The sequence below is a fragment of the Tetrao urogallus genome (assembly GCF_951394365.1).
Source record: "Tetrao urogallus genome assembly, chromosome: 12".
Taxonomy (NCBI): Eukaryota; Metazoa; Chordata; class Aves; order Galliformes; family Phasianidae; genus Tetrao; species Tetrao urogallus.
This window is the reverse complement of record NC_136825.1, coordinates 19,154,266-19,181,195: the sequence shown is the minus strand read 5'-3', so window position 1 is coordinate 19,181,195 and position 26,930 is coordinate 19,154,266. Positions and strand designations below refer to the sequence as shown.

The 26,930-nt window shown below is 47.2% G+C and overlaps 1 protein-coding gene across 1 annotated transcript in view; it reads left to right on the top strand.

Annotated features, from left to right (window-relative positions):
- Positions 1–16,053: 16,053 nt before the first annotated feature.
- The window catches only part of NECAB2 (N-terminal EF-hand calcium binding protein 2), a gene marked incomplete at both ends in the record, with an annotated part of 52,995 nt that continues 42,118 nt past the window's right edge, over positions 16,054–26,930 (top strand). The window contains 2 exons of the mRNA XM_079541595.1: positions 16,054–16,248; positions 23,159–23,183. Coding sequence (XP_079397721.1) covers positions 16,054–16,248; positions 23,159–23,183 — 220 coding nt within the window. The remainder of the gene's footprint in view (positions 16,249–23,158; positions 23,184–26,930) is intronic.

The window sequence follows — 26,930 nt, the reverse complement described above, 5'->3', positions numbered from 1 at the left end:
CAAAAAAGGCCACCTATGCTAACAACATCTGAATGGGTTGCTGCCATTTTCAGAGAATTTGATATGTACGTCCTTAAATGAGAAGCCCACTCTTGCCGTTCTCCAGGATTATGCAGAGTTGCTAAATTCTTGCTGAGTTATTTGGAAAGGTTACATCGCCAAACAGCGTGAGTTTCATTCATGGCAGCAACTTTATTCCCAGGATATTCTGCTCCTTTTCTACATAGCTGTGTATGAGGGCAGCAGGGGCATTGAACCTTCCTCTTGCACAAGTGGAGGGTGAGGTAGCGATCGCTCTTCTGTGTTAACACCTCCCAGGTTTCTGAAAACTGAATTGTGGAAGAATTGATGTCAGTTACTTCCAGACAGCAGGCTGACAACTCTGTGTCTGTCAGTCTTCCAGTGTTTGTGATGAAGCAAAATAAGCCATGGTGGTTTTGATTGCTCCTGTGGGTCAGCTATATGTTCTTATTAGATGAAAACTCACTGGAAGAAGTGCAAATAAACTGGCATAGAAGTACAGCCAAAAACGTATCATCTCATTGATGACGTCAGCAACATGTAATATATAGTATCTTTTTATTCAAAAGTTCTGTAATGTTTTTTCTTCTTCTGGGAAGTGGTGACACTGATTTTGCAAACATCCGGTTTGCCACTGGCAGCTTTCTGCTAACTCTGCCATGGCCAAGTTCTTGACAGCCGCTGCAGAGACAGCAGAACAAAATGGGAGCTGCTGGTCTGCCTTGAAGCTCTGCCCAGACACTGAGTGGGGCTTCTGCTGCAGGTGCTTCAGAGAAAAGCAATATGTCATGTACTGTAGTGTGAATTTCTAATGTAACGTCATTTAATAATAATAATGTGTATTAAGGGGAAATGGTGCCATCACATTTTGATTGTTTATGGTAAATATTTTGATTTTTTTTTTTATATACTGCATTTCTTAAGAAAGTTCTTTTTTAATTGACAAAGCATTTTGCTACATGCTTTCAATCAGAGTTTTGAATGAGCTGGGATGGATGGGAATGATGCCTTGTGTTACCAGCAGCATTCCCAACAGCCCTGCAAGGCCTTCTGTAGCTCTCTTAGGAAAAAAATGAGAGTTATAGCTAATGTAATTAAAACAAAGGCACTCTGCCCCCTGTGCTGTAATGACGCTCACTGATACAGCAGGATGCTTCACAAAGCACTGGAAACCTGTATGCGTGGAGACAGTGGCTGCTCTGAAGGGAATGAGCCTCCAGTTGTGCAGGGAGATGTGTAAGGAGCCTGCCTGCAGTGTTACTGTATCACACCTGGGTGCCTTTGCCACTGACTTCTATGGAATATTTTTTCAGTAAAGTTATTTCAGACTTATTCTCTGTTTGTCTGCTTTTAACTCTGACTTTAAATCTCTGACCAAGTGAAAATGATCAGCTTTCTGGGAAAAACTGGGATGTGATTTGATGTGCATGTTGAACCCTGCCTCTGTAGCAGCACAGCACCAGATTTTTCTGTGTGTTTGCGTGCATTTCACTAAAATACCCTCTTCCTTCTGTGCGGCTGAGCCACAGTACAAAACCAACCATTTGCCAAGCCCTTTGTTCTTGCCTAGGAGGTGTTTGATTTCTCCCCAGCTACCTGCTGTTTCCTCTTATCCAGAGAAATTCCAAATCATGTCCTGTTCCTGTAAGTTCTAAGATTGTTTATGTTGGAAAGGACACTTAGGGCTCTGTTCCTACCCCACAAAAAGTGTGAAGTTTGAAGCACTGGTCATGTTGGGAATATGGAAGGTAGGAGTGGTGTGGAAGGAAAAGCTGTCCTTCCCATCACTGGAGTCAAAGTCACAGCATTTGCTCTGATCAATTCCTCTATCCCATATCATATCACCGTGGTCTACTTTGCCCTGCACCAAGAAACTCCTATCTAGGGCAGCTGTCTGCGTCAGGGGCTTGTGCTGCAAATAGCTGACTCCTCTGCCCAGGAGGGGTGAGCCAATTGCTTGCCCCGTTCAGGGCTGCAAAGGGGTTTTCATGGCCGGTGCTTCGGAAATACCTGCATTCTGCCCCAAGGGATGTCAGATGGCCTGAGGAGCAAAGCAGAGTTTTGCTCATCAGCAGAGAGAAGCCCTCCGGCAGGGCCGCATGGCGCTGACCCAGGCCTCGCTCAGCCCTTTGTATCCAGGGAGACAAATACGAAGTCTTGTTCCAAAACAGCAGCCATGAGGTCAGTAGATGGCTGCTTTGTTACCTGTGGGACTCACCCCACCGTACACGTGACAGCCGCAGGGACAAGGACAGTCCCTCCTGGGCCTCCTGCACACCACACCGCCATGCTGAGATTCTTGGCATTACCCAGGAGCACTGGAAACAGCCACCGCCTATAGGACGACAAGGAGTTAAAGTTCAACATGGTAAGAAAGAGAAGCATGTGTTGTTATTTTTGTTTTTTCTTGTGCTGATGAGTCTTGGTAGTCAGGGCTGATGTGTTTTAAACAAATTCGGGTGTGGCTTAATGACTGTACAAGTCTGGACTCAGGTACCTCACCTCGTGCAATTTACTTTGTGCTCACAAACGTGCTGCCTCTGCTTTTGGCTTTGCTGAAGGTCTCAGGGGATGTTGGAGCTTGTTCATGGTGCCCTTCAATTCTTAGGGGAGCGTCCTTCTCGTTGAAAATAAGATATCATCTCATTTCAGTAGATCTGGGGACACCTTTGATTGCTCAGCACGCGCATTTTGGCCATACATCTGTTTCTTTTAGAGCTCGGGGCTAAATCCAACCCAGCCCTGGCCAGACAGCTCTGCCCATAAGGCCCACAGAGCATCCTGATACACTGCAAGTTCCACACAGCCACCTATTATCCATGGCTGGCTCTGAGACCTGCTAATATTCCCATTTACAGAGGCACAACACAGGCAGCTTTCCTGAACCTTCCGCAAATGAAGCAGCCTGAACTTCATTTTCCAGCCGAATTTCTGCTGGTTGCATTCATTTCTTGGAAGTGCAGCTGATGGCTCTGGTGTTAGGACCACGGTGTAGCAGGATGTCAAGGAGAGAATTTCACACCAGCATCGCCACCAGCTGGAAATCCCTGCCTGGCAGGCAGCAGCACTGTTCATTGAAGGTTTACCCCACAGGGTAAGGTGAATTTCCACATCACAGACTTGCTGGAAGCAAAAGGGCTGGGGAAATGACTGCAGGAATTGGGACACAGGTGAGGTGTTTGATTGCAGCCTGGGCATGGGCAAACAGAGCTGGTTTGCGTTTGGCTGCTATCAGAGCAAAGCCAGGCTGAGGAATCAGTGGCTGGGACAGTGGTTAAATGTGAGCTGGGTTTTGCAAGGAGATGCAGCAGGGCTGGAAAGTGGTTGTGAGTGAGTAAAGAAACTGCTGGTGATGAACTGGGGATTTGGGAGTGTTAGAATAGTATCTCCAAATCTGAGCCACGCTCTGACAGCCTGCTGAACATTTTATCAGGGAGGAAAACAACCAGAGGACAAACAAAGGGCAGGATGAGATCATTCCCTTAATGGCAACGAAATAGAAAACTGGTGAACAAGGAGAGCTCTGCTTTTTTACGAGACCACAGACACAATTTTGAGCCTGAAACAGTCATTTTTGTTTGAGAGCTGGCCCAACAAAGCAAACCTCATTTGCAGCTTGGCACTAACATCCAAGCTATCCAGTATTACTGTAACTTGGAGTCAACAGAGATCTCAGAGGAGGGATCACTTTCAGAGCTCGGAAAGTGACCGGTTTATCTTTCAAATGAGAACTAGGAACTTGTATGTAAATATACATATATAATGAAATATAATTTTTTTTTTTTTTTTAAAGGGTGTTTTTCTGGGGTAAGAAATGGACTTTACAACTTAAATGAGGAGCCTGTCCCTCCCAGCACTGCAGCCATCTCCACTCAGCCTCTGTCTCTTGGATTGCTTGGTTTGGTACACCCTGAATTGTAAAATCTATTTCTCACCCCAGAAAAACACATTAGCAGGTGGTACATTAGCATTCTTGCAGGACCATCCTGTCTGGAGAGCAAAAGGGATGCATGGGCTAGGTTTTGTCATTAAGCAAGGAGAAGGAGGCAAAAAAAGATGCAGGATGGTCATCACAAGAGTGCAAAGAGAAGTAATGGAAAGGGAGAAAGATTTGTCCTCCCAAGCTGCTGTGACATTTGGCTGTGCCGCGCAGTAATGCTCAGCTCGTGCTGCATTGCAACCTTTGGAAATGGGGGGAAAAGGCAAATGCAGCAGCTGCACTCCTGCTTTGGAGCTGGCAGCCTTCAGGGCAAAGATTGCCAAAAGGCCTCATGGGTGCCAGGCAGCTGTCATGCTCCTTTGGGCTGCAAAACTCTGGGCTGTGCTCCAGGAATGCAGCAGGGGCAGCATTTCTATGGTGGTCACTGCTCATGCCCAAGAGGTGGCTCTGTGCCGCTCTGTGGGCACTGCCCATCCCAGTGCCACCCCTTTGCGGCTGACCTTGCACAGCCACTGCAGAGCTCAGTGTTTCTGCACAGCCTTCAGCATGAGGTTGCTTAGAAATACCCTATCTCTTCATGCTTCTCCCCACTGCAAGCCCAAATGTTGCAATCAAAATTTTCCTTGAGCCCTTTCCAGCACCTGTTTGCAAAACTCCTTTTCATGGGTTTCCTGTAAGCATTGCCCTCAGCACAGCACAGCTGGCAGCTGCCCAGGGAATGAAGGCAATGAACGAGCCGTGGGGCACAGGAGCTGGGGGAGCTGGTTGGTATGAATGGATTACACGTGATTCACACCATCCTGAGTGACCTGGGTGCAAAACAAGCAAAGTTTGAGCAAAAGGGAATTCTGAGGAGAGAGAACAACTTGGCAGCACTTTACCAGCTGGAACACAACTGAGCTGGTTCAGGTTGCTGAATGAAAGCAGCACATTTAAGCAGTGCAGCGATCCGATCAAGCACACTACAGACAGAAGTGCAGCTCAGGGCTTCCCTTCCCAGAAAATGCCAGCTTCAGAATTTTCCTGCTGTCACACACTGAGGTGGAAGTAAGAACTCTCAGAAATTTTCTGTTAGAAGCAGAGGCAGAAAGCAAGGCCTAGAGATTTATGCTGGGGACTCAGACACAGCGCTCTGATGTTGTGGGAAATGCCAAGACTTCTGGGATTTTTTAGTGGATTTTTGGTTCCCTTTCCCAGCCAGCATTTCCCCTTCCAGATTTGCATTCCACCAGAATCGGCTTCTTGCCCTGCACAGTTCTGGTTTGGATGATCCCATGCTCTTGTGGAGCAGAGGAAGTCCCCTGGCAGCAGCACTGAGTGCTGACCCGTGTCCCTCCAGGAGCACGCAGGGCACTGGGCGGCCGTGAGAGTGGCAGAGCTGTCATGGGGCTGCTGCCCCTTTAAGCAGATCCATTTCCCCTTTCTCAATACACTTTTCAGAAAACAGTTTTTGGTTACCTTCACAGCCCAGCATCAGAATAAGAAATGAAACAGCTGGGCAAACTTCCCAAGGTCTGGCTGGCATCGTTCCCATGGCAAAGCTGAAGTCCCAAAGTTGTTTGGGTCACTCCAAAATCAATGCCTTCTATTTTTTTCAGTGGAAGCTACAACAGATACAAAACACACAATAGCACTGTTTGATAGAGCAAATTCTCAGCTACAAAATGAAAACCTGTCTTTCAGTGTAGTAGCCACCATTATCTGTGCATTTATTCTGTCAATAAAGAAGAACCTGCATGCTGCACTTGTAACAATCTGTACTAGTGGAGACCAGAGTGGTGCAGAAATGCAGATAGCTGCGTGGGCCTGCAGCACTCCTCACGTGTGCTCATCTCAGCCAGAGTCCCCAGCAGGCACGCAGAGGAGCTCTGGCAGACATGCAGTGGAGTGGCTGGGCTGATCAGTGTCCAGAAGTATGATCCTGTTCCTGAAAATATAAATATTTACATGAATGTTTTTCAGGAAGATGGAGAAGCAAGTGTCTGAGATAAAGCCCTATAAACAAATGCTGTCTGATGTAATTCTCCAAGCATCTCCTCTGCTGAGCAATGTGGATGTGACATCACTGCAGAGCTGGATGTGAGCCAGCCGCTTGAATAGTTCTCACCCCAAAACAAAGGGAGCAGACCCGAGGCCCCGTGGAAACAGCTCATTCCCAGGCTGCCGTGCCCTTGTCACCTTCCTCACTCTGCTACATCCATTTCCAACAAGAAGCTTTTTTCCTCTTGCCTTTAAACAATGCAGTGGATTCCCCTCCATCAAGCATTGCAGATGTGGCAAAGAAAGGCCTCAGATCTGCAGGGCAGCTCCTGCTGCAATTTTGGGGCAGAGCCAAGGGGCTCTGGGAGGAGGCCCACAGCTGGATCAGAACATTTTTACTCTGGTTGAATATGATAAGGGATGAACTGTCTTTCCCCTATCATTTTGTGAATAGTCCCAGTGTTGTCAGAGCCTGAAATTATCTTTCCAGGATTAGAAGGAGGCTCTTGCCTGAAAGAACAAATATTAAGTGTTTACAATGCAGAAATACCATTCCCATCTTCCTCTGATCCCCTAACACTCAGTTTGATAGTTCATGAATTATTGACTTCTTTGGGGTTTATATCAGGCAGAAAAAATAAGCAAGAGTGATGGTGACTAGAGGTGTGTACCCAAGTAAATGCATGGAAGAGGTGAATGGGAATACCTCTGCCGAGATGGAAGTTTTCTATTACTTGAGGTAGAAAATGTATTTCATTTTTTTTTAACCTCTAATGTATCACTTGTACATTTAGGGCTCCTTGCTCTACAAACATGCTTCTGATTCCAAAGGCACAGCCTGAAGTCCCCACAAGCCAGAACTGGTTACAGACAGCATATGATGTGGACTCTGTATCAGGGCATCTAGAGATAGGGCAAGGGGGAATGGTTTTAAACTAAAAAAGGGGAGTTTTAGTTTTAAACTAAAAAAGGGGAGGTTAAATGTTTGGAGAAAAATCTCCACTCAAGAGGGCAGTTGAGGCCCTGGCACAGATTGCCCAGGGAAGCTGTGAATGTCCCATCCCTGGAGATGCTGAAGGCCAGGATGGATGGAGCTCTGGGCAGCCTCATCTGGTGGGGGTCAACCAGCCACAGGGGGTGGGGCTGGGAGAGGCTGTAAACTCCCTTCCAACCCAAAGCTTTCTCTGATTCTTTGACTCTCTGATCGGATGGGTCTTGCAAATCACGTGATGAGATAGCTTCAGTCTCTTGCAGATGGAAATTCAGTATCATTTTGGTTTGAGATCAGAACATAGCTATTCGTGCACAGAGCTGTGGTTTACTGGCTTTGGTTACCTCATGCTGACAGCCTCTAATTTAATAAATCCGAACCAGGCTGCCCAAGCAGATGGTGACAGTGGTGACTCAGTCATAGAATCATAGAGCAGCTTGGGTTGGAAGGGAGCTCAAGGATCATCAGATTCCAACTCCACTCCAGCAGGCAGGGTTGCCAACTGCTAGATCACATACCAGACCAGGCTGCCCACAGCCCCATCCTACCTGGCCTTGAACATCTCCAGGGACGGAGCATCCATACATCTTTGGGCAGCCTGTTCCAGCACCTCACCACTCCTTTCCCCCAGATATCCAATCTTCCCTCCTTTAGTTTAAAACCATTTCCCCTTGTCCTATCACTATCTACCCATGTAAAAAGTGGATTTCCCTCCTGTTTATAATCTCCCTTTAAATACTGGAAGCTTATAATGAGGTCTCCCTGCAGCTTTCTCTCCCCCGGGCTGAACAAACCCAGATCCTTTAACAGGATCACTTTCTCAATGCCATTTTTCAGCTTGAATCCTTTTCTTTCTCACCCACTCCCACAGGGAACTGGGCAACTGTCCTCCGCTGTGGCCTGTAACATTTTTCAGTCTGAATCAAGTAAATCCCCTTACTATCTCCCAGGTAGCTGAGTTCTCCTGAAGCATTTGATCACATTCTGAAACCATCATCTGAAGGTGATTTCTTTTTTCTCCTCTCCTCTCCTCTCCTCTCCTCTCCTCTCCTCTCCTCTCCTCTCCTCTCCTCTCCTCTCCTCTCCTCTCCTCTCCTCTCCTCTCCTCTCCTCTCCTCTCCTCTCCTCTCCTCTCCTCTCCTCTCCTCTCCTCTCCTCTCCTCTCCTCTCCTCTCCTCCCCTCTCCTCCCCTCTCCTCCCCTCTCCTCCCCTCTCCTCCCCTCTCCTCCCCTCTCCTCCCCTCTCCTCTCCTCTCCTCCCCTCTTTGCTTTTTTTGTACTCTGATTTCTCTTAAAATAACAAATGGGAATTACATTTTCAATAAACAGTCCACCCTTGAGAACCTGACTTCCGGCTGGGATTGGCTCTGACATGCAGTGGCAGGAAGCAGCAGCCACCCCACCTGGTGACAAGGAGCTAAGCAACATCTCCACAAACAGAAGGCTCCTGAAAGGGCAGCTAAAGGATGGTCTTTGGCGCAGCAGCACAAGTGGGAAAGGCCCAAAGAAGACAAGCCTGGACCAAATGAGCTGTGAAATGGCTTTGCTTTTTGTTGAAAATCACAGAATCACAGAATGGCTCAGGTTGGAAGGGACCTCAAGGATCATGAATCTCCAACCCCTTGCCACATGCAGGGCCACCAACCTCCACATTTAATGCTGGACCAGGCTGCCCAGGGCCCCATCCAACCTGGCCTTGAACACCTCCAGGGATGGACGGGGCATCACAGCCTCTCTGGGCAGCTGTTCCAGCACCTCACCACTCTCATACTAAAGAACTTCCCCCTGATATCCAGCCTAAATCTTCCCTCCCTCAACTTCAAACCATCTCCCCTTGTCCTGCTGTCATCTCTCCTTTCACAGAGTTGCCTCCCCTCCTGTTTGTAGGCTCCCTTTAGGTACTGAAGGCTGCAATGAGGTCACCCTGCAGCCTTCTTCTCTCCAGGCTGAACAAGCCCAGCTCCCTCAGCCTGTCTTCATAGTAGAGGTGCTGCAGACTTCTGATCATCTTTGTGTCTCTCCTCTGGACCATCTCCAACAGCTCCCTGTCTTTCTTGTACTGGGGCCCCCAGACCTGGACACAGTGCTGCAGATGGGGCCTCACAAGAGCAGAGCAGAGGGGACAATCACCTCCCTGTCCCTGCTGGCCACCCCTCTGCTGATGGAGTCCAGGATCCCATTTGCCTTCTGAGCTGCAAGGGCACACTGCAGGCTCATGTTAAGTTTTTCATCCATCAAGACCCCCAGGTCCTTCTCCGCAGGGCTCCTGCAGGCTTATTTCTGTGGCATAAACATAAACAAACAAACAAAAAAACTTCCTGATGCAAGCTCATGCTTTTATTTCAATACAAATTAAAGGAAACCACTGTTTATGTGTTGAAGGAACTGCCCAAATACACCCTCCTGGCAGCGCCTATCTGGCTGTAATAGCAGAGGGCACTGCCCACACTTCTAGAAACGTTGCTGCTGGTGCTGCGCCAGAGCATTACCTAAGTGCATTGAATTGGGAGAGGTGTGTATAACGATGGCATGTGAACCTTCACAAAGATCAAGCACAGGTAGACAGACTTTCAAAGGGAGGATAGCTGCATGAGGATGTTACGTCTATAATCCCAAAGCTCACCGGGAAAGCCTTCGCTTGTCAGGTGGACCCAGAAACACATTGAGCTATTCTGTTAGCCAAAGCTTTTGTATTTTGTTCGAACACCCAGCACTTCCTGCAGCCTATTGGAGTGCTGGCAGCTCTGGCGTGGCAGTAGGAGGAAGTTTTGCTCTCAGAGATGTTGTGATTGTCTGCGTGGAGCTTGCCAGCACCACAGAGCAGGAATAAGAGCCATAAATAAGGGCTGGAAGTGAGGGTGCTTCAGTAAGACAAGCACCACCCCACCACCCCTGAAGCAGGAAACAAAAAAAAAAAAAAAAGGAAGAAAGATAGATTAGGCTCACCATAATCCTAGATACAAAGATGGAATATCATCTCTTTTGTTGCTCAGAGAGCATACCTGGAAGAAATACAACTTCAAACACTGGGTATTTTTTCTGGAAGCAGCAGGGGAGGTGTTGGGAGCCTCCCATTAAAATTCCCCAGGAATGAAGGGAATCCAAATAACTCTCCAAAATGACCAGCGGATGAAGTCTGTAAGCAGTGTTTTCCCACCACTGTGGAAAATCGAATATTCACAACGAGGATGTTTATCTACCTGTGATTTAAGATAGATGTGGGTGTGGGTTTTATGCTGCTATTTGCCGGAACCACCCTCTGCAAACCTGAAGTGACACTTGAAAAAAAGTGCTGGTGGGTTGTCAGCTGGAGCCCTGCACAGCCCATCACGAGACATGGGAGAGGAATCAGAAAGGAGCTTCTTTTCAGATTGCTGCAACGAGTTCAGACTATCTGGGTTGCACAGGATCCCTTCAGGGTTTTAAGAGTAGCGATGTTTCATGTCATAGATCAATTCCTGCCATTTTGATGGGAAAAGCCATGTAAACAATTAGCTTTGCATTTTTGCCCACATGCATCACACTGTTTTGCCTCCTACTGAAATCTATCCAGCATCAGATGCAACCAAAAAAAAAAAAAAAGCATTATCAGAAAGGTATCACAATAAGGTTTTCATGGTTGGTTTTGAGTCTTTTTCCATGATCTGCCAGAAGCTTTGCTACATTGATGGTTCCATTTAGAGTCCCCGCAGCTGAAGATGCATGCAGTGTTTGTGTGGAGGTGATGGGAAGATCTCCATCAGGCTTTTTGGACACCGAGTGATGCAGTTACCTGGGCCCAGACTGCTCAGACATGCCTTCAGGGAGATTATTTGCTGTCTTGCAAAAACCAAGGCACCAATCTAGACTTGAACAGGGTGGTGAAGCTGTTGGGACAGGTTTTTGCTGGGAAAGAGTTTGGGTCTTTTGAGGACATGATTCAGGCCCTAATTAAAAGCAAAAACCTGTGTGTATGGGGTGGGATACAGCTGGCAATGGGAAGGTCAGAATGGGATCATGCTTTTTGGCCATTGGCAGTGGCAGCAATAGGATGGGGCAGGTGACAGTGCAGAAAGTGATTTTGGGGAAGCCCGAAGTTATTCATAAACTTGTAACTATTTTGTCAGTACATACTAATGAGTGTCCAAAAAGAAAGGGAAAGACAACTTTTAAAATATCAATGCATTTAAATTAAAGCCTCCTTAAATCGACATTTTATTTTGGAAAGATGAGTGTTTAAAATACTTTTTTAACAAGCATTTTGCCTTTTTCTTTTGAAAAACCACACCTGCCCTCAGCTAGAAACCCAAGGAATGTTAAAAGCAGACCTAATTTGCAAAGAGAAACAAAGCTTTTGGCTGTAAGAACTGAAAGCACTGGGCGACCCCAACCCCCACCTGCACATTTTCGTCTTGTTTCTCCTCCCAGCCAAACCTTTTGTTGTCGATGCTGGTTTCAACCCCTCCCCAAGCCACAAAGTAGGTTCTTGGCCCTGGAACAAGTAGGTTCTTGGCTACCTGGAGCCGCAGAGCTTTGTTGCTGTGCATCGGAGGAGCCCAGCACAGTGCGTTCCATCCATGCGTCTGTCTGGCATTGCAGGGCACAGACACACAGCTCTGTGGGAGCGCAGCTCCCTCTCATGACTGCAGCACACTTCAGCACCCAGGTGAGCATTTTATTAAAATCCAGTGAGCCGGGCTCGCTGATGTACACACATGCCAATTGCTGACGCTCTTTTTATCCACGAGACAGTTTTGAATTCTTTATTGCACGCTTTCCCCAGCGGCAAATGTTCCAGATTGTCCTCCGGAACAATTTATTTCTCAGGAGTAGAGAAGCCCTGCTTGCCTTTTCCAAACAGAGAGCCAGGATGGCAGCCGGCTGAGGTCAGGTTCTCCATCCTCAGAAGGCACCGTCAGCTGCTGCTCTGTCTGTGTTGGGCATTAGGCTGATCCCCAGACAGCTTCAGGGTGGGAAAGGAACATAAGAGCTGTGGGTGGATGAAGACACAAATCCCCCATTGGCACCCACCTGTGGCATTGCCCTGTGAGCTGAGCCAACACCTGGATGGGAGAACAGCAAGAACTGCCCTGAGGGGTCCTTTTGTTTCTGCATGCAGTTAAACCATAAGAAAAAGATGCTTTGCTGTAACTCGGTGTGTCTGTGCCACATCAGCATTAGGCACTAGATGTCCTTATGGTGCTGCACACCGACAGGGCAGAGAGATTTCCTAACAGGAAACGAGGCTTACAGAATGGGGATACCAGTGAGAATCTCAAGATCGGCCCTTTGGGGTGGGATGTCCATAGCTGCCTCACAGGCCTGCTGATATCTTGGCAAAATTTAAAAATACGAAAAATACATTAATTTGATCCCAAAGCAGCAAATGCAGCAATGTTTTAAACACCCTGGAAACCCAGGTCTGGAGAAATGGAATCGCATAAACACACAGAGGAGAGGCTTGGGGAATTAATGCTGTAGGGCACAAGCAATATGTGAAATGCCCATTCCTGCATCTCGCCTTCTGCCGCAAAGCAGCCTGTTACATCTGATTTCAGCATACTTGCAGGCCCATTCTGCACATTAAAGCAGTGTATGCAGCGTTATCTAGCATTTAGGGAGGGATGGAGGTCATGAGGTCAGTTATAAAGACGTAATCATTTTTTTAGGCACAGTAGCTTAACTGGTTGTTAAAGTGGTGTTCATGCCCATAACGGGCTTATGTAAATGTATTGATGTGAAAGTCCAGGTTTCCCCATTATTCTGATTTTCGGACTTCTGTTTACTGTCCCATATGAGGTATAGGAATGCAGGCATGAGAAGCAGAGAGTGATACTGAAAGATAAACTGATTCACTTTTTCCAGGGATTCTCAATTGTTCTGAACTAAATCGTATATTAGGGAGAAAATGCATTGATCTGCTTTATGTGAATGCTTTTGTAGGTACTAAACATGCAAGAATAATGTCGAATATTTGTTTCCTGTAACTACAAAATTACAAATTCTAGCAAGTAAATGGCCTGCAACTCTATGCAAGGGCAATTAGATTTGCTAATTATCTCAACTGCCAGAAAAACAAGGCTGTGTAATGCTCCCTTAATATTCAAACAAAGCGGTCAAAAATAAAATAAAATAATACAAAATAAAACAAAATTCCATTTCTTTCACACCCCCCTGCAGAAGGGCTGTTCCCAGCACTCAGCCCCAGGCTTTTTGCCTTCCTGCTAGAAAATCTTCTTATTTCTCCTCATCTCTGCACCTAAGAATAACAAAAATTACAATTTCAAAATATAATATAAAAATGTATCTGAAACACAAACAAAATAGTGACTTTTTCATGTATTGGGCTATGAGGATACTGCAGGGATTTTATTCAGCAGTTCAGTCCATGTGATTTCTGTTATATAAGTTTTATACAACTTCTGAAGCTCCCCATATGCGTGTGGTTTGCCCCTAGGAATGGCCTCAGGCACAAGCTGAGCTCCCACCTGCAGCAGCCCGGCCTTTGGTGGGCTGAGACATTCTCAAACAAATCCTCCTTGGGATTACCCAGCTCCTGGGTGACCTGGTTGTTTTCTGTCCCCACAATTGCACTGACCCTGTTGCAGGGAGGACTGAGTGCTTTGTGAGGGTTTGTTTGGTAGTTTGGTTGTAGCTGTCATCCAGAATCCAGAAAGCAATCTCTCTAACTCCAGTATGGTCTTAGAAAGTGGCATTCCTTTATTCCTCACCATACATACCAGGAAACTTGACAAACTAATGCACTCTGAGTTAAGTTCTGCATTTAAACAGTTAAGACATGCATATGCAGTACATTGGCATGCATACTCATTCTTGTCCAAGAACTCATTAATGTATGCTAATGTCCCTCTGTGCATACATGGTTGCAGATAAGGCGGTCCTACGACCACTCACTTTCTCCCCATTTTTCCACCATCAGCCTAATCACAGAGACTTCTGGCTGACCTCTAGCTGTTTTTCCCCAGTTTGACAAACTTTCATTGCTTGTTATGACAATTTCCAAAATAATATACGTGACATTGGAGGAAAAAGTCCATGCACCTGGTGGATGCAAAGATAAATGTAGTCCATTATTACTCCAGCGCTGCTTGTGAAGCAGAATTATTGGGAAAACAAGGCTGTTCACATACTGAGCAAAATTGAAATGGAACTTTTTAGAAATAGCACTCATTGATGCCTTTTGCTAAACTAATACGTTGGTCCTTAAATTAATACACTGAACCTATTGCTAAACAAACTAGCCTGTGTCACAGTGTAATTTGGGAAAGGTTCGCCTTTCCACAGCAGGACAGTCCTGATGTTGCAGGGGCTAACAGGGCTCTGCAGGGTCCAGCTGTGCTCCTGCACCTGTGTAGGGTGTCAGTTCTGCTCTACCAGACTCCCCTCTTTGTGGGGTCACTGATTCCTCCTCCCAGCCCTGAGCAGCCAGATCAATCCCAGCAGCAATTAGCAAGCATCAGCAAGCCTCAGCTGACGTTTTGCTGGAAGGTTTTCATTAGCTCAGACCCCCATGGTGCAGAGAGGGCAGAGCATGCACAGGTGCTGCCTTCTGTTCTGCCTTGGCTGTGGCAGGAGCCTGGAGACCTCCGGCACTACACCTGGAGCTGAGCCTGCATCTTCCTGTCCCAGCTCATCATTAACATTTGCTGCTTCCATTTCGAGTGGCTGAAATTTTTTCCAGTCTTGATTCACTAAGGAAGAAAAATGAGTATTTAAATGTGGTAAAGCTGGTTTTGACATTAACAGGAAAAGATTTGGACAAAAGAAGATAAATAGCCTCAGACTTCCAAACAGAGCAATGAATCTTAAGAGCAAATGGAAAGGAAGGAAAATCTAAAGAACTTTGCTTATGAAATTATGCAGCAAAGAGCATACAGCAGTGCCAAGCTGGCTGTGATTAGCACAGCCTAAGTGACCCATTTAGCTGAGAGATGCCTAAAGGAGAAAGAAGCTGCACTTTGACACTAAGCCTGTTCCCCACAAAAGGGATATTTCCCCACAAAAGGCATTGGATAAAAAATGGGTATTGCAAAAGCATGAAAAGGCTGCTGTCACTTGGGGCATGAAGATTATGGACAGAGCAGCAGCAGTAGCTGATGCTTGGACATGCCGGGGCGTGCTGTGCCTTGGAGTATATTTCCTCAGAGATGTGAAGCAGGTCTGAATGGTGCCAGCATTTTGTTGTTCCTTTTGTGGGGAGCAGGCTTAGTGTCAAAGTGCAGCGCTCACAAGGGCTGGGCTGGCACCAAGTCCCCATGAGTCCCTGGGGACCCCAGTGAGGGTTCCAAGCTCCCCACCCCAGTGCACCCCCTGTGTCTGAGCTCACATAGAGGCACCTTGCTCTCTTCAGCCCTTGCAAGGAGGTTGTGGTGGGGTGGAGTTCAGCTTTTGCTTCTGGATAACAGCAATAGGATGAGAGGTGATGGCCTCAAGTTCTGCCAGAGCGGGTTTGAGTTGGATATCAGAAACAATTCCTTCTCCCACAGAGCAGTGATGCAGGTGGCTCAGCTGCCCAAGGACGGGGGGAGTCCCTGGGCATATCCCAGCGCCGTGGGGATGTGGCACTGAGGGACGTGGGCAGTGGGCACAGTGGGGTTGGGCTAAGGTAGGACTTGGGGATGTGGGAGGTCTTCTCCAACATTAATGACTCCTATTCTATGATTCTGTGATCTTAGGTGTGCAGGGCTTATCTGTAGGAAGATCAAGGCTTGTGCAGGTGAAACAAGTGTACCAGCAGTGAACATCTTTGTGAAACAGAAGGATGGGATTGGGAATCTTCGGCTGAGCACCACTCTTAGCTCTGCAGCCACAGATGCAGCATTTCCCCAACTGACATCCCTGGCTGTTTGTCGTAGGGGCTTTTTGGGCTGTGGGATCAGAACCAAGTTTTATTTACTAGCAAGAATCACGTCTGAAGAGCTGCTCTGGGAGGGAGATGAGAACTGCGCTGGGACCCCCACCCCGAAATCTGACAGAAGGACAGAGCGAGGAAGTAGGAGCCCGCCCCTGGCCGCGATGCGGAGGAGGAGGGCGAGAAGGAGGAGGAGGGGGAAGAAGGAGGAGGAGGAGGAGGAGGATGAGGAGGAGGGAGCCCCGGCTCCGGCACGAGGCCGGGCGGAGCGATGTGCGAGCAGGCGGCGCGGTACTGCCGGGCCGGCGTGCACAGGCTGCTGCGGAAGCCAGCGCCGGCGCTGCGCGGGCTGGACGGGCTGCTGCGCTGGGTCGGGGCCAGGATGAGCGACAAGGGCGTCGCCGACAGGGAGCTGCTCACCTCGGGAGCCTCCGCGCAGAGGAAGGGCACCTCCGTCATCCTCGATGTGAGTGACCCCGAGGTCCCTCGGCTCGGGGTCGGGCATCCCCTTAGCGCGGGTCCTGCAAGCCCACGGGAGTGCACAGGGATTCCTGCAGCCCTCCTGCTGCATCCCGCACCCCCCGACCGGCTTGGCATCGGGGTTATTTCCTGGTCCTGCATTCCCTTGCATGGGTCCTGCATCCGCGACTGGCTGCGAATGGGTGCATCCCGGTTCCTGCCCTGTCCGCCCCGAGGCAGATAGGAATAAGGTGCAGCTTGATCCTGCATCTCCCGGACCCTATGAGCGTAGGGTATATGAGCCCAGACCCTGCATCCCCTTGCCTGGGCAATGCACCCCTATTCTGGCTGGATGTGGGGTCCTGCACACTGGGAGCACTTTAAGATTGGGATTATATCCTGGGTCCTGGGTCTTACCCCATGGGCTCGCTGGGGGTGCGGATGCAGCTCAAATGCCCTTTCTGCTCATCCCCCAGGCTGGCTGGGCTCCTGGTCTGAGCATGGGAGTACACCCTGGGTCCTGCATCCCCTTTCCCATGTCCTGCAGCCCCCAGACCATCCATCACCTGAGTATGGGAATGCACTGTGAGTCCTTAATCCTGGCATCAGCTCAACCTGATGGGGATGCAAGACTCCAAGTCACACAAATCACTTGCAGGAGGGTCCCCATCACTCCCTAAGTTTTGGAGTGCACCCTGACTCCTGCACCCCAATACCTGACAGGATGGCAGTGTGGTACTGCCTGCCTGTGGGTGCATCAAATCCAGGGCTCACTTACCAGGGTCTGGGGAACACACAGTGGTGTGCCTGGTGCCTCCACTTGGGTATTTATAGGCTTCCTGATTAGGGGGATGGTGAGGTTATTTGTGCTTAAATGAATTGGGAGAATGGGATGAAATAACTGGTGTGCAAATGGTGTAATTACACAGATTTTCTGGCTGCAGCATCTAATTATTAAATGTGTGCATCCTCAGCTCTGCTATACGCTAGCTTTAAAAATAAAATGTTGTGAGTGCAAAAATAAGCTCCAGAGGCGCTGGCAGTCATGAAGGATAATTCATGCTCTCTTGGCCCCTTCAGCGTCAGGCAGCCAGAGCTCTTCCAGGCAAGCCCTTGTGTTTTCTAAGCCATTTGTAAGTGCTGGTATGGGCTGGTGAGTGTAACTCATCCAGTATGTGAGCACCACGGGCGGCTAGGCATTCCAGTTCCCTGGATGAAACAACTCGACTGTGTCTATTGGGCAGCCAAAAGCAGAGGAGAGAGCAGAACGCTGATGGCTGGTCATGCCTGGAGAAATCAAAATGAGAAATGAAATACCCTTATGATTTTTTATGTTAAATTTTTCTCTTTTTTTTTTTTTCCTGCCCTGCTGAAATCTTACAGCAGTGTGGGCTTGGGAGCGTATGTGTAACGGGGGGGGGGGCAATTAATTGGATACCTAGAGATTCTGAGATTTTTGAGCTAGGGCTGTGTTCCCAGAAAATACAGTGCCTTATCTGTTCAACTTCACTTTCTTTAAATGGATTTTTTATTCTACTTTGAGCTGAGAAAATGAGCCCTCAGTTTTTAGAATGGTTCAGCCATTGGGAACTAGGACATGCGGGTCCTCAGCCCATTTCTCCTTCACAATGGGACTGGAGCCCTTTCTTACCTGCTGAAAAGAGAAATGGGTTCTGGAAATGTAAAGTTTGAGGGTTTGTGGTGTTTTTTGTTTTTTTTTTTCTTTTCTCCTTCTTTAGAACACACTTCTCACTTTTCTCCAGCTACAATAGAAACTTCTGTGTAAGTTGTGGGTTTACTATAACTGGCTCTTCAAGGGCATTGAGAAAGCCAGCCTTAACAACTGGGAAAATGTGCATTTGTGTTAGTGTTCACAAGGCAGCAAAAGGTAACAATGATTCCACAGTAATCCTTAGATATTTCCAATTAGCTCATGCAGCTTCCGTGCTCTGTGTGCGTATGGGAAGAGCAGTTCCAGCTCCAAGCACTGTGGCTCCTCAGGGCATACAGGAAGAGCCCTGGCAGATTCTGTGTTTAAATAACATCCTCACGAGTTGAGGTGAGGGCTAAGCTTGCTTTGGTTATGAATTGCTTAAAGTGGCTCTGATGCTAATGACATGGCAGTCACTTCTTATCTGTTCTGGATTTCTTCAGACTCAACATCATCAAAGTGTTTGTTCTGACTCTTCTATGCCAAGAGGGTGGTAATGGGTCAGTGAGAACTTTCCTGCTCCCTTTGCATCCAAGAAACAAAACCAGGATGTTGTGGGGTGAAAGCAAGGGCTGAGGAAGGAGGTCCAAGGGGAGCAGATGTCTTCTGCCACCAGCCTGGCTGCTGTTGCTTCAGGGATAAATCATAACTTCGGGATGTCTCCAGAATTTCCCTTTATTTTTCTTGTGTCTTTCTAGGTAAAAGTTGAATAATATTGAATAATAGTTCAGCTCAAACTGCTAAAACTGTGGAATGGTGAAAACCTGGTAATGGACTAATGAGGAAGAGATTTAAGTCCTTAGCATTTCTTGAAGCTGCAGCAATGAAACCAGGAGTGAGAGATGATCCTGAGTGGTGGTGGCAGAAGGAACAGATGTGCTCAGTGGTGAGCTCACACAGTGTCAGCTGGTATCACCCAGGGGTTCACCTGGGTGCTTGCATCCCATGGTGAGTCCGCATAGTGCTGCCCTGTCATCAGGAGCCCCAGACTCAGACTGACAGCATCTGGGCTGCTGGAGATAAAAGAATTCTACCCATAGCTTCTGAGATAAGATTATGGCAATGTTTATATAGAATCATAGACTCATTAAGGTTGGAAAAGACCTCTCAGATCCCCAGGTTCAACCCCTACCCACCCCCACCATGCCTAGTAAACACATCCCTCAGTGCCACATCTCCATGGGTCTTTAATACCTCCACAGATGGTGACTCCATCACCTCGCTGGGCAGAATTCCAGCTACCCCAACCCTGAAGTGATGCATGAGGTTGTGTCTGAAGTGCAGAACCTGGCACTTGGCCTTGTTAAAGCTCATGCAGTTGGCCTTAGCCCATTGATCCAGCCTATCTAGATTCCTGGGCCTTCCTACACTCAGACCAACACTTCCCCCCAACTTGGTGTGAACTGCAAAATTACTGAAGATGTTCTCAATCCCCTTGTCCAAATCATCACTATGGATACTAAGTAGGGCTGACCCCAGCACTGACCCCCGGGGATCACCGCTTGTAACTGCCAGCTGGATGTAACTCCATTCACCACTACTCTCTGGGCCTGGCCATCCAGGCAATTTTTTACCCAGTAAAGACTCTACCTGTCCAAGCCATGGGCTGCAGCTTCTGCAGGAGAACATTATGGAAGCCAGTGTCAAAGGCTTTACTCAAGTCTAGGCAGACTACATCCACAGTTTTTCCCTAATCCACCAGGCAGGTCATCTGGTCATAGAAGGAGATCAGATTGTGATCTCTGTCTTCGTCCTGGGCTGCTTGAGATGCCCTTTGTGGGCAGTTTCTGCCTGCAGCCAGGAGGTCAAAATCCCTTTTGCAAAGGCGTTGAAATTGGCACGGTGGTCCTACAGCCACCTGTGGTCACAGTGACATTTCTGGTTCAGAGATGATCCACAAGTATCATAAGACTTATAAAAGGGAAAATAGGAGTGGGGTTTTGGAAAAAACTGTATCAGGTGGTATTTGCTGTGTGTGACTGAGTATACGTGCAATACAGAGCTGGGATTATAGGCTCCTAAGATGTGGGAAATGTCTAGACAGGTATTACTCTGTCTGGGAGTACTTCAGTTCTTAGTTACAGACTGCTCTTACTCATGCCCTCACTGTCCATACCACCTCTGATCATGCAAGTGGGAAACACATTGGATGGAAGTGCCGAGAACCAGCAGCCATGCTGCCCCGTTGGCTCCTTTTGAGGTGAAGCTGCTGGGAGGGGCACAGCCCCTGGCTTGGCCAACAGTGGCCGTGTGCCTCATGGCTACTCTTTTTGGCCCTAGTTTGAAAACCCCTGAGGAAAGCAATGCCCCCGCCTTCATGTCAGATTAAGCTTTTAGTTTGACCTGCTCTGTGTTTTGCTGAGGACTAACTTATCTCTGCCATCCTTGATGGAGCTGCACCCAAGGCTGGCGCTCACGGAACTACCAGCACTTTACACAGAACAGCGTCAACTGCAACCCCTGCCACTCTCTTTCAGCCTTGATTTCTGAGAGCGAGGCAGTAAAAAGCAGAGCAGTAAGAGGAGAGGTGAAAGGCGAGGGCATGGTGTCGGCTGCTCCTCTCTGGGAGGACGTGCTGTGAACCCTGCAGCTCTGCAGCTTTGTAGGGGCACAATGACTGGGACCGCGTTTCCATGCCAACATTGTATTTCCTACTGAAACACCCAGCCAGGCCCTTGCCCTGCGTGGGGAAAGACCATTGCAGGACGGCCTGTAATGATGTAGTCCAAAGCAGTAATATTTCGAGTCGTTATTTTCTGTCATTAGCACCAGAAAGAATAACAGAGGTCGTTGGAGAGGAATTTCCTTATGGGAGTTCGTAAAGCCTTGTCTCAGCTCCAGATGAGGACAAACTCCAGATGAGGAGAGCAACAGCACAGGGATGAGGGAACACCGTGAGCAGATCCGCCTGCACTTTGTGTCTCCCTGGATGGTGTTCTGTCACCCGCAGGCTCTCCTCACCCAGGAGGACAGATCTTGTTTGTCCTCGATTCTGCACTGAGATCAGCAGGAACACAGAAATCTGGCCCAGCTGCACTCCATTTTAAATCAACATCGTGCTAACCTGCTGAAAGAATAATGAACTCTACAAACCCTGCAATAATTCCTGGGCTTGTTAGGGGAGTGATTGTGTCAATTTAATGAAATTGCCAAGAAAACCTCCCTCAAGTAGCCTCCAGTGTAGCTCTTTCTCATCCAAGAGCTCTGAGAAATCAGAGCTGACTGTTTAAATTTGAAACCATCAATTTTACTTAAAGTTTATTGTTACCACCAACGTTTTGAATTGCTTTCTTCTGTCAAATAATTGCAGTAGCTATTTGAGAGCACCACAGAAAATGTACATTTTAGAGAAAGCCATTGGAACTCTTGAAAGATGTTGCTGGCTCAAGGTACAGTAGTGATTATGTGCATCTAACCACCTGGCAAATGGAGCAAGACAGGATGAGAGGTAACGGCCTCAAGTTGCTTCAGAGGAGGTTCAATTTGGGTATTAGGAAGAACTTCTCTAAAAGAGTGGACAGGCAGTAGCACAGCTGCCCAGGGAGGTGGAAGAGTCCCCATCCCTCGAGGTGTTCAGGAGCCATGGGGATGTGGCACAAACTGTGGTTTGAGGGCAGTATTGGAAATAGGTGGAATGTTGGACATGATGATATTAGAAATCCTTTCCAACCTTAATGATTCTAAGTATGCTGCAGCCAGGGAACTGCATGTACTTCAAGAGTACATCCCATAACACAGGTTAATCTGGACCATGCTGTGGGAATCCTCACTGTACAGTTTAGCTTGTTCTTCAGAAGTTTCCCTGATAGCTTTGTAACACGACTGATGAGGAGAAGCTCAGTGCAGTACATTGTGGGCTAGATAATTTCTTTTTACCAGCTGTGAAAATAGCACCCACCCAGGTGGCTGGTGCAGTTTGCTTTAGTTTTACAGTTTAGTGTAAATCCTTATTCCTTGCAGGAGCAACATTTTAGGCAGCACTGGCAAGCCATCACAGAGCAAATCACATCTCCATCAGCCTCCTGATGTTCCTTCATGCCATGGTCCGTCTGCCCATGCTAACAGGTGGCTGTATCTTGAATAGCTTTCTTTTCTGGTGTCCTGTTTTATCATTTTCCTAGGCAAAATTGTAGCAATCCAATTAAGAACTTGCTCACTGACAGCAATGCTAAGCAGCTTGGCCCTGTAAAATAAATCAAGGACATGGGTCGTCCAAGTCAGGAATACAGTCATTTCCATGAGCGTGGTGCTCATGGCTGAGTGATGTGTGCAGAAATCCTGGGGCTGCCTGATGTCCCACTGGCCCACTAATTCTTCCATCCCATGGAAAACAATGCCTGCTCCTTCAAAACCCATATCCTCATGGTCCATGAGCCTGCAGACGTAGGATTTCCCTCCACACTTCTGGTTGTCCTCAGAAATGGTCAGCCCAAGAAGTGTGGTGGCAAGCTCTAAATCTTGCAGGGCTTCTATGGCTCCTGAAGGTTGGGATGTGGCTGTTTGCGCCATTCATATGAAGCAGAAAGTGCTTGCTTCTGCCCAAGAAAGAGCCCAAGAAAGAGCAGCTTCGACTTAGCCCTGTGCAGCCTAGGAAGCAGTTCCAGCAGAATGATTAATGTTGCTTAATTAAACTGTATGCATTTAAATAGCATATTCTGCAATGCAATTTGTCTCTTGGGTTTCTTGTGTGCAGCAGTTTCTTCTCTGACTTTTTTTTTTCCTGTAATGATTTTATGACCCAGAAAAGATTGCATTTTTCTGGCTCTCTGATCTGTCCTGGTGCTTTTATTCCCTCTGCAGGGAAATGCCTTTGAACAGCCAAAATCTCTGCTCTGGCTCAAATTAATAGAGTCAGATATGAAGAGGTGATGATAATGTTGTCTCTTTTTCTGTCCAGTTTATGAGCATCTTAATTTTTCAGTAATTTATGGCCAAACCTGTGCTAACAGCCATTCCTGGCAGCAGCCTGTAAGATTTCAGCCCTTGCACAAGGGTTCTGCTATTAATTGCAGTGTGCTGAAAAAGACTCTTCCTACCACCAGACCCTTTGGTTACTTCCAAAGCCAAAGCACTGATGCTTCCCAGGGAATACTTGCCCTTTGCACTGGAGCAGGAGCTGGGATTGGGTGGGGGAAGCATATGGATGTTTGGGGGGTGCAACCAAACTCCTGAGTAATCCTTCTTTCTCTCTCTCTTTCAATTCCAGATTTTTAGAAGAGCTGACAAAAATGGTAAGTCTGGACATTCATGTCTCACCATTTAGTCACTGAACTTTTGTCAGCACTACTGTTCTTTTTCCCAGATGGTAACTGTTTAAATGCCATCCGTCTTGCTGGGACTGACACTGGTGGTGTTTAAGCGTTGGAATAGGTTTTGTCGTTTCTTTGGCTGAGGTATTCTTAGGGCAGATGTGATACCCGTGTGCAAGTCTGCACCGCAATACCTGCCAAATTTGGGGCAATTTTAAAAGTCTCAAAATAACAAGTATATTTTTGTTAACCTCAGTCAAGTGATAAATGAAGGACCAGTTCTTTGTCATCTTGGAACAGCTTTGCAAAATAAATCTGCACTGTGAATATCTGTAGCCTGGTTCTGGGTGGACCGGGCACACACATCAGAGAAAAGACCACTAAGACCGTCAAGCCCAACCCCAGCCCAGCCCCACCATGCCCACATCCCTCAGTGCCACATCCCCACAGCTCTGGACACCTCCAGGGACAGTGACTTCCTTATCTGCCTGGGCAGCTGTGCCACAGCCTCACTGCTCTTTGAGAGAAGAATTTTCTCCTAATATCCAATGTGAACATGTCTAGCACCACAGTGCTCCCCTGGATGCTCTCTGACCATCAGATAGGGGTGTTTGCATGGCTTAGAAGTAGAGAGTCTAGGTCACAAAGTATTAAATTATTGTGAATCTCCTGTGACATATTTGCCATAGAGTCCCTGCAAAAATTTGAAAAAAAAAATTACAAATCTGGGTGCAGGTTGCTGTGGTGTTGTCATGTAAGGGTCTTTGCAGAGCCCTGTCCTGCTGGTGCACATCTGTATTCCCAGCAGACTTGGGTGCTCAGTTGTACTGCTGAGTTGATTTCCACCTGTTTCCAACTTGCTAAATGACTGAGTCTCCAGCTGAAATTGTCATATGCAAGTTCCCATGCTACTCCTTCCACTATACGCTTAAGGAGGTGTCCTATTTAAAGTGCAAATCCCTACAGCCAAGAGTTGTTACATGTGGAATTCTTTCCAGCATCTTGATTGCTTCCAGCCCCATAAAGCAGTGTGTGTGGTGTGAACACAGCACGCCCAGTTCAGGTGTAGTAACTGCAGAGCACGGCCATGGGGATTGCAGAGCTTCTCCCTCTCCTTTCTTCCAAAGCTCCTCACATTAAATTACTAATTCATGTACAATAGAATTAGATGCCATTGCATGTTATCCTAGAAACATTTGAGTGTCTAGGGACTCTTGCAGGCCATCCAGACCAACTCCCCTGTAGAAAGGGGTTTCTACATTTCCTACCATGCTGAGGTTCCTGCCTGCAGGTGATTCTGCTCAGTGCCTAAGCTGTGTGCTAAGGTGCTTAAGGTAAAGTAACGGAGCAGCTCTTACTCATCGAAGGATGCCTTGGTCTCTGTGACCAGTTTGAGTTGCCCCCAGCCTCTTCCCTATTGACAACAGCTACATTTATGACCATCTATATGAGCAACAGACTGGGTAGTACATCTTGATGTGACGAATGCATTGGAGATGTCTGGAGAAACTGGTAAATAGTCTGAGAAAAGGGCAAAGGGCTGGGCCATGACCTGACAGTGAATAATTGAGCTACCTCCAGACATGCTTTGAGGGGCATGGCTGTCAGTCACTCAGAATGACCTTTTCCTTTCATGTAGGAGTGTTTTTCCTTCTTTGCTAATAAACCCACCTACTGCCATGTAATTCCTCCGGCCCTGAAAAACAATACTTAATCATTTAATTGGCGTGTGGAAGGAAAATGGAGGCATCTTGCTGTGGGCTCACGGAGCAGAGCTGTTCATCATCTGGGTTATCTAACACGTACTTTGCAACTCTTCCAAAAGCTGTTAATCAATGACAAGATAAATAGCCCAGCATTCAAATTAATGGCAGCATTCAGATTAAGATGCTTTGATTTTAATAGAACAGCCTAATTTCAACAATTAGTTATAAAAATGTTGCTTGATGGAAACAGAACAAGTATTTCAAAATCTCCAGTCCCTGCAGCCGGGGTCTCCCATGGCTGGGCATCTTGATAGCACCGTGCTATCAATGCAAGATGCTGCCATTAGCTGCTGCAATGTGAGCAGCTGGCCGGAGAGCTGACCGGGCACTTTGCTGCAAATAACACCAGGCTGTGTCACCTTCAGCAAATAAATCCTGCCCCCAGGATCTCAGGGAAGTGCCTTTTCCTCAGAGTATGCAATCAGTTCTGCTCAGAGCATATTCTGCGTGTAATTTGGTAAAGCTGACACAATGAATCATCAAGTCATTTTCTAAAGGACATCCTTCCCTGTTTTGTATCTGTTTTCTTTATAATTATCTGTAACCAGTGTCTTGGAAAATGGCTCAGATACTGACCCTGCTAAGGGATAGGGCAGCACGAGTGTGGCTGAAAATGACAGTGGCATTGTAGGGACACAACTGTATCACCCCATTAATTCACTGCAGTGACAGGAAAGGTTTCTGTCTGCTCTTGGTTGTAGACATGATAAGAAATGATCCACTGGAGTGTACTCAGATGTGTGTTTGAAGACATGGATGGGAACAAAGCCATTCAGTGTGTGCTCTCTTGAACATGTTCAGCTGTTCTTGGAGATGAAATACAAAGAAATTTGAATGTAAAATTTTTAAAAAATTCATCGGTTGTACTTAGAGGAAGGTGTCAGACTTCTGTTGACCTGACCTTCAGCTCAGAGCCTGCTGAGGATGTAGCAGAGCTGTAAAGAAAGAGCTGGAGCACAGCAGCAGCAGGTGGATGGAAAAGGTTTCTTGATTAAGAACCTCTGAGGGTGGCAGAGTGATGCCCATTCCCATCCCAGGAGACTCATTCTTTAAATAGTTGCCTACAGTTATCTGCTAGAGGCACTTAGGAGCTCCTTAAAGGAGATTTATGCCTTTAATACCTTTATTTATAAAGCATATCCCAGTGTGGCGAGTTTGTGCTACAAATGATGGGGGCATGTCTGCTGCTCACAAACAGGGAACATAAACAGCTTTGGACACCAGAGTGACCATGGAGCCCTGTCAGCTTGCAGCAGGATGGTGCCAGCTCCTCTTAGAGCTCCTCCTCCCACCTGTAACCAGCAGCGCTGCTCTGATAATGGCTTCCTAATGTGCCAGTAATGCCCCATGCCAATGCTGTCCCCTGGATCCGTAGAACTGAGATATGTCATAATGTCACCTTAGAGGAGGGATTCTGGGTTAGGAGAATAGGACGAACTTAGCACTGCACTTCCCCTGCCCTATCACTGCGTGTGCCAAGTACCCCATACCGTTTGCTTGATGCCCTGCAGCGGGTGCAGTTGTTCCTTAGTCCTTTCTTTATTCTGGAAACCTAAGAGGCTTGCTCACCCTGCATGGACCTATCTCTTTTCATGGCATCTCACTTCTGGGCAAAAATGTTTTTTCTGGAGTTGTTTGGAGTTTAAAAATAGCAGGCATCAATTATTAATTACCTTCTTAATTTATTGAAACATTTTTAGAAGGCAACTTAGTTGGAATTTGGCATGGTAATTTTCCTCATAGTTATTAAAGGACTTGGAGTACTTGTCGTGAGGTAGCAACACGACATAGGGTTCTTGTGCCAGGAATACTGCTTTATTGCTGTGATGATCATGATCATAGTGTGTATCCGTCTCTGCACTTATTCTTCTAAGCAAGCCTTTTAATATTCTAACACACGTATTCAGTAAATTTCCACTGATCCATTGTCTAGAAAGCAAGCAAATTCCATAACAAGTCTTAA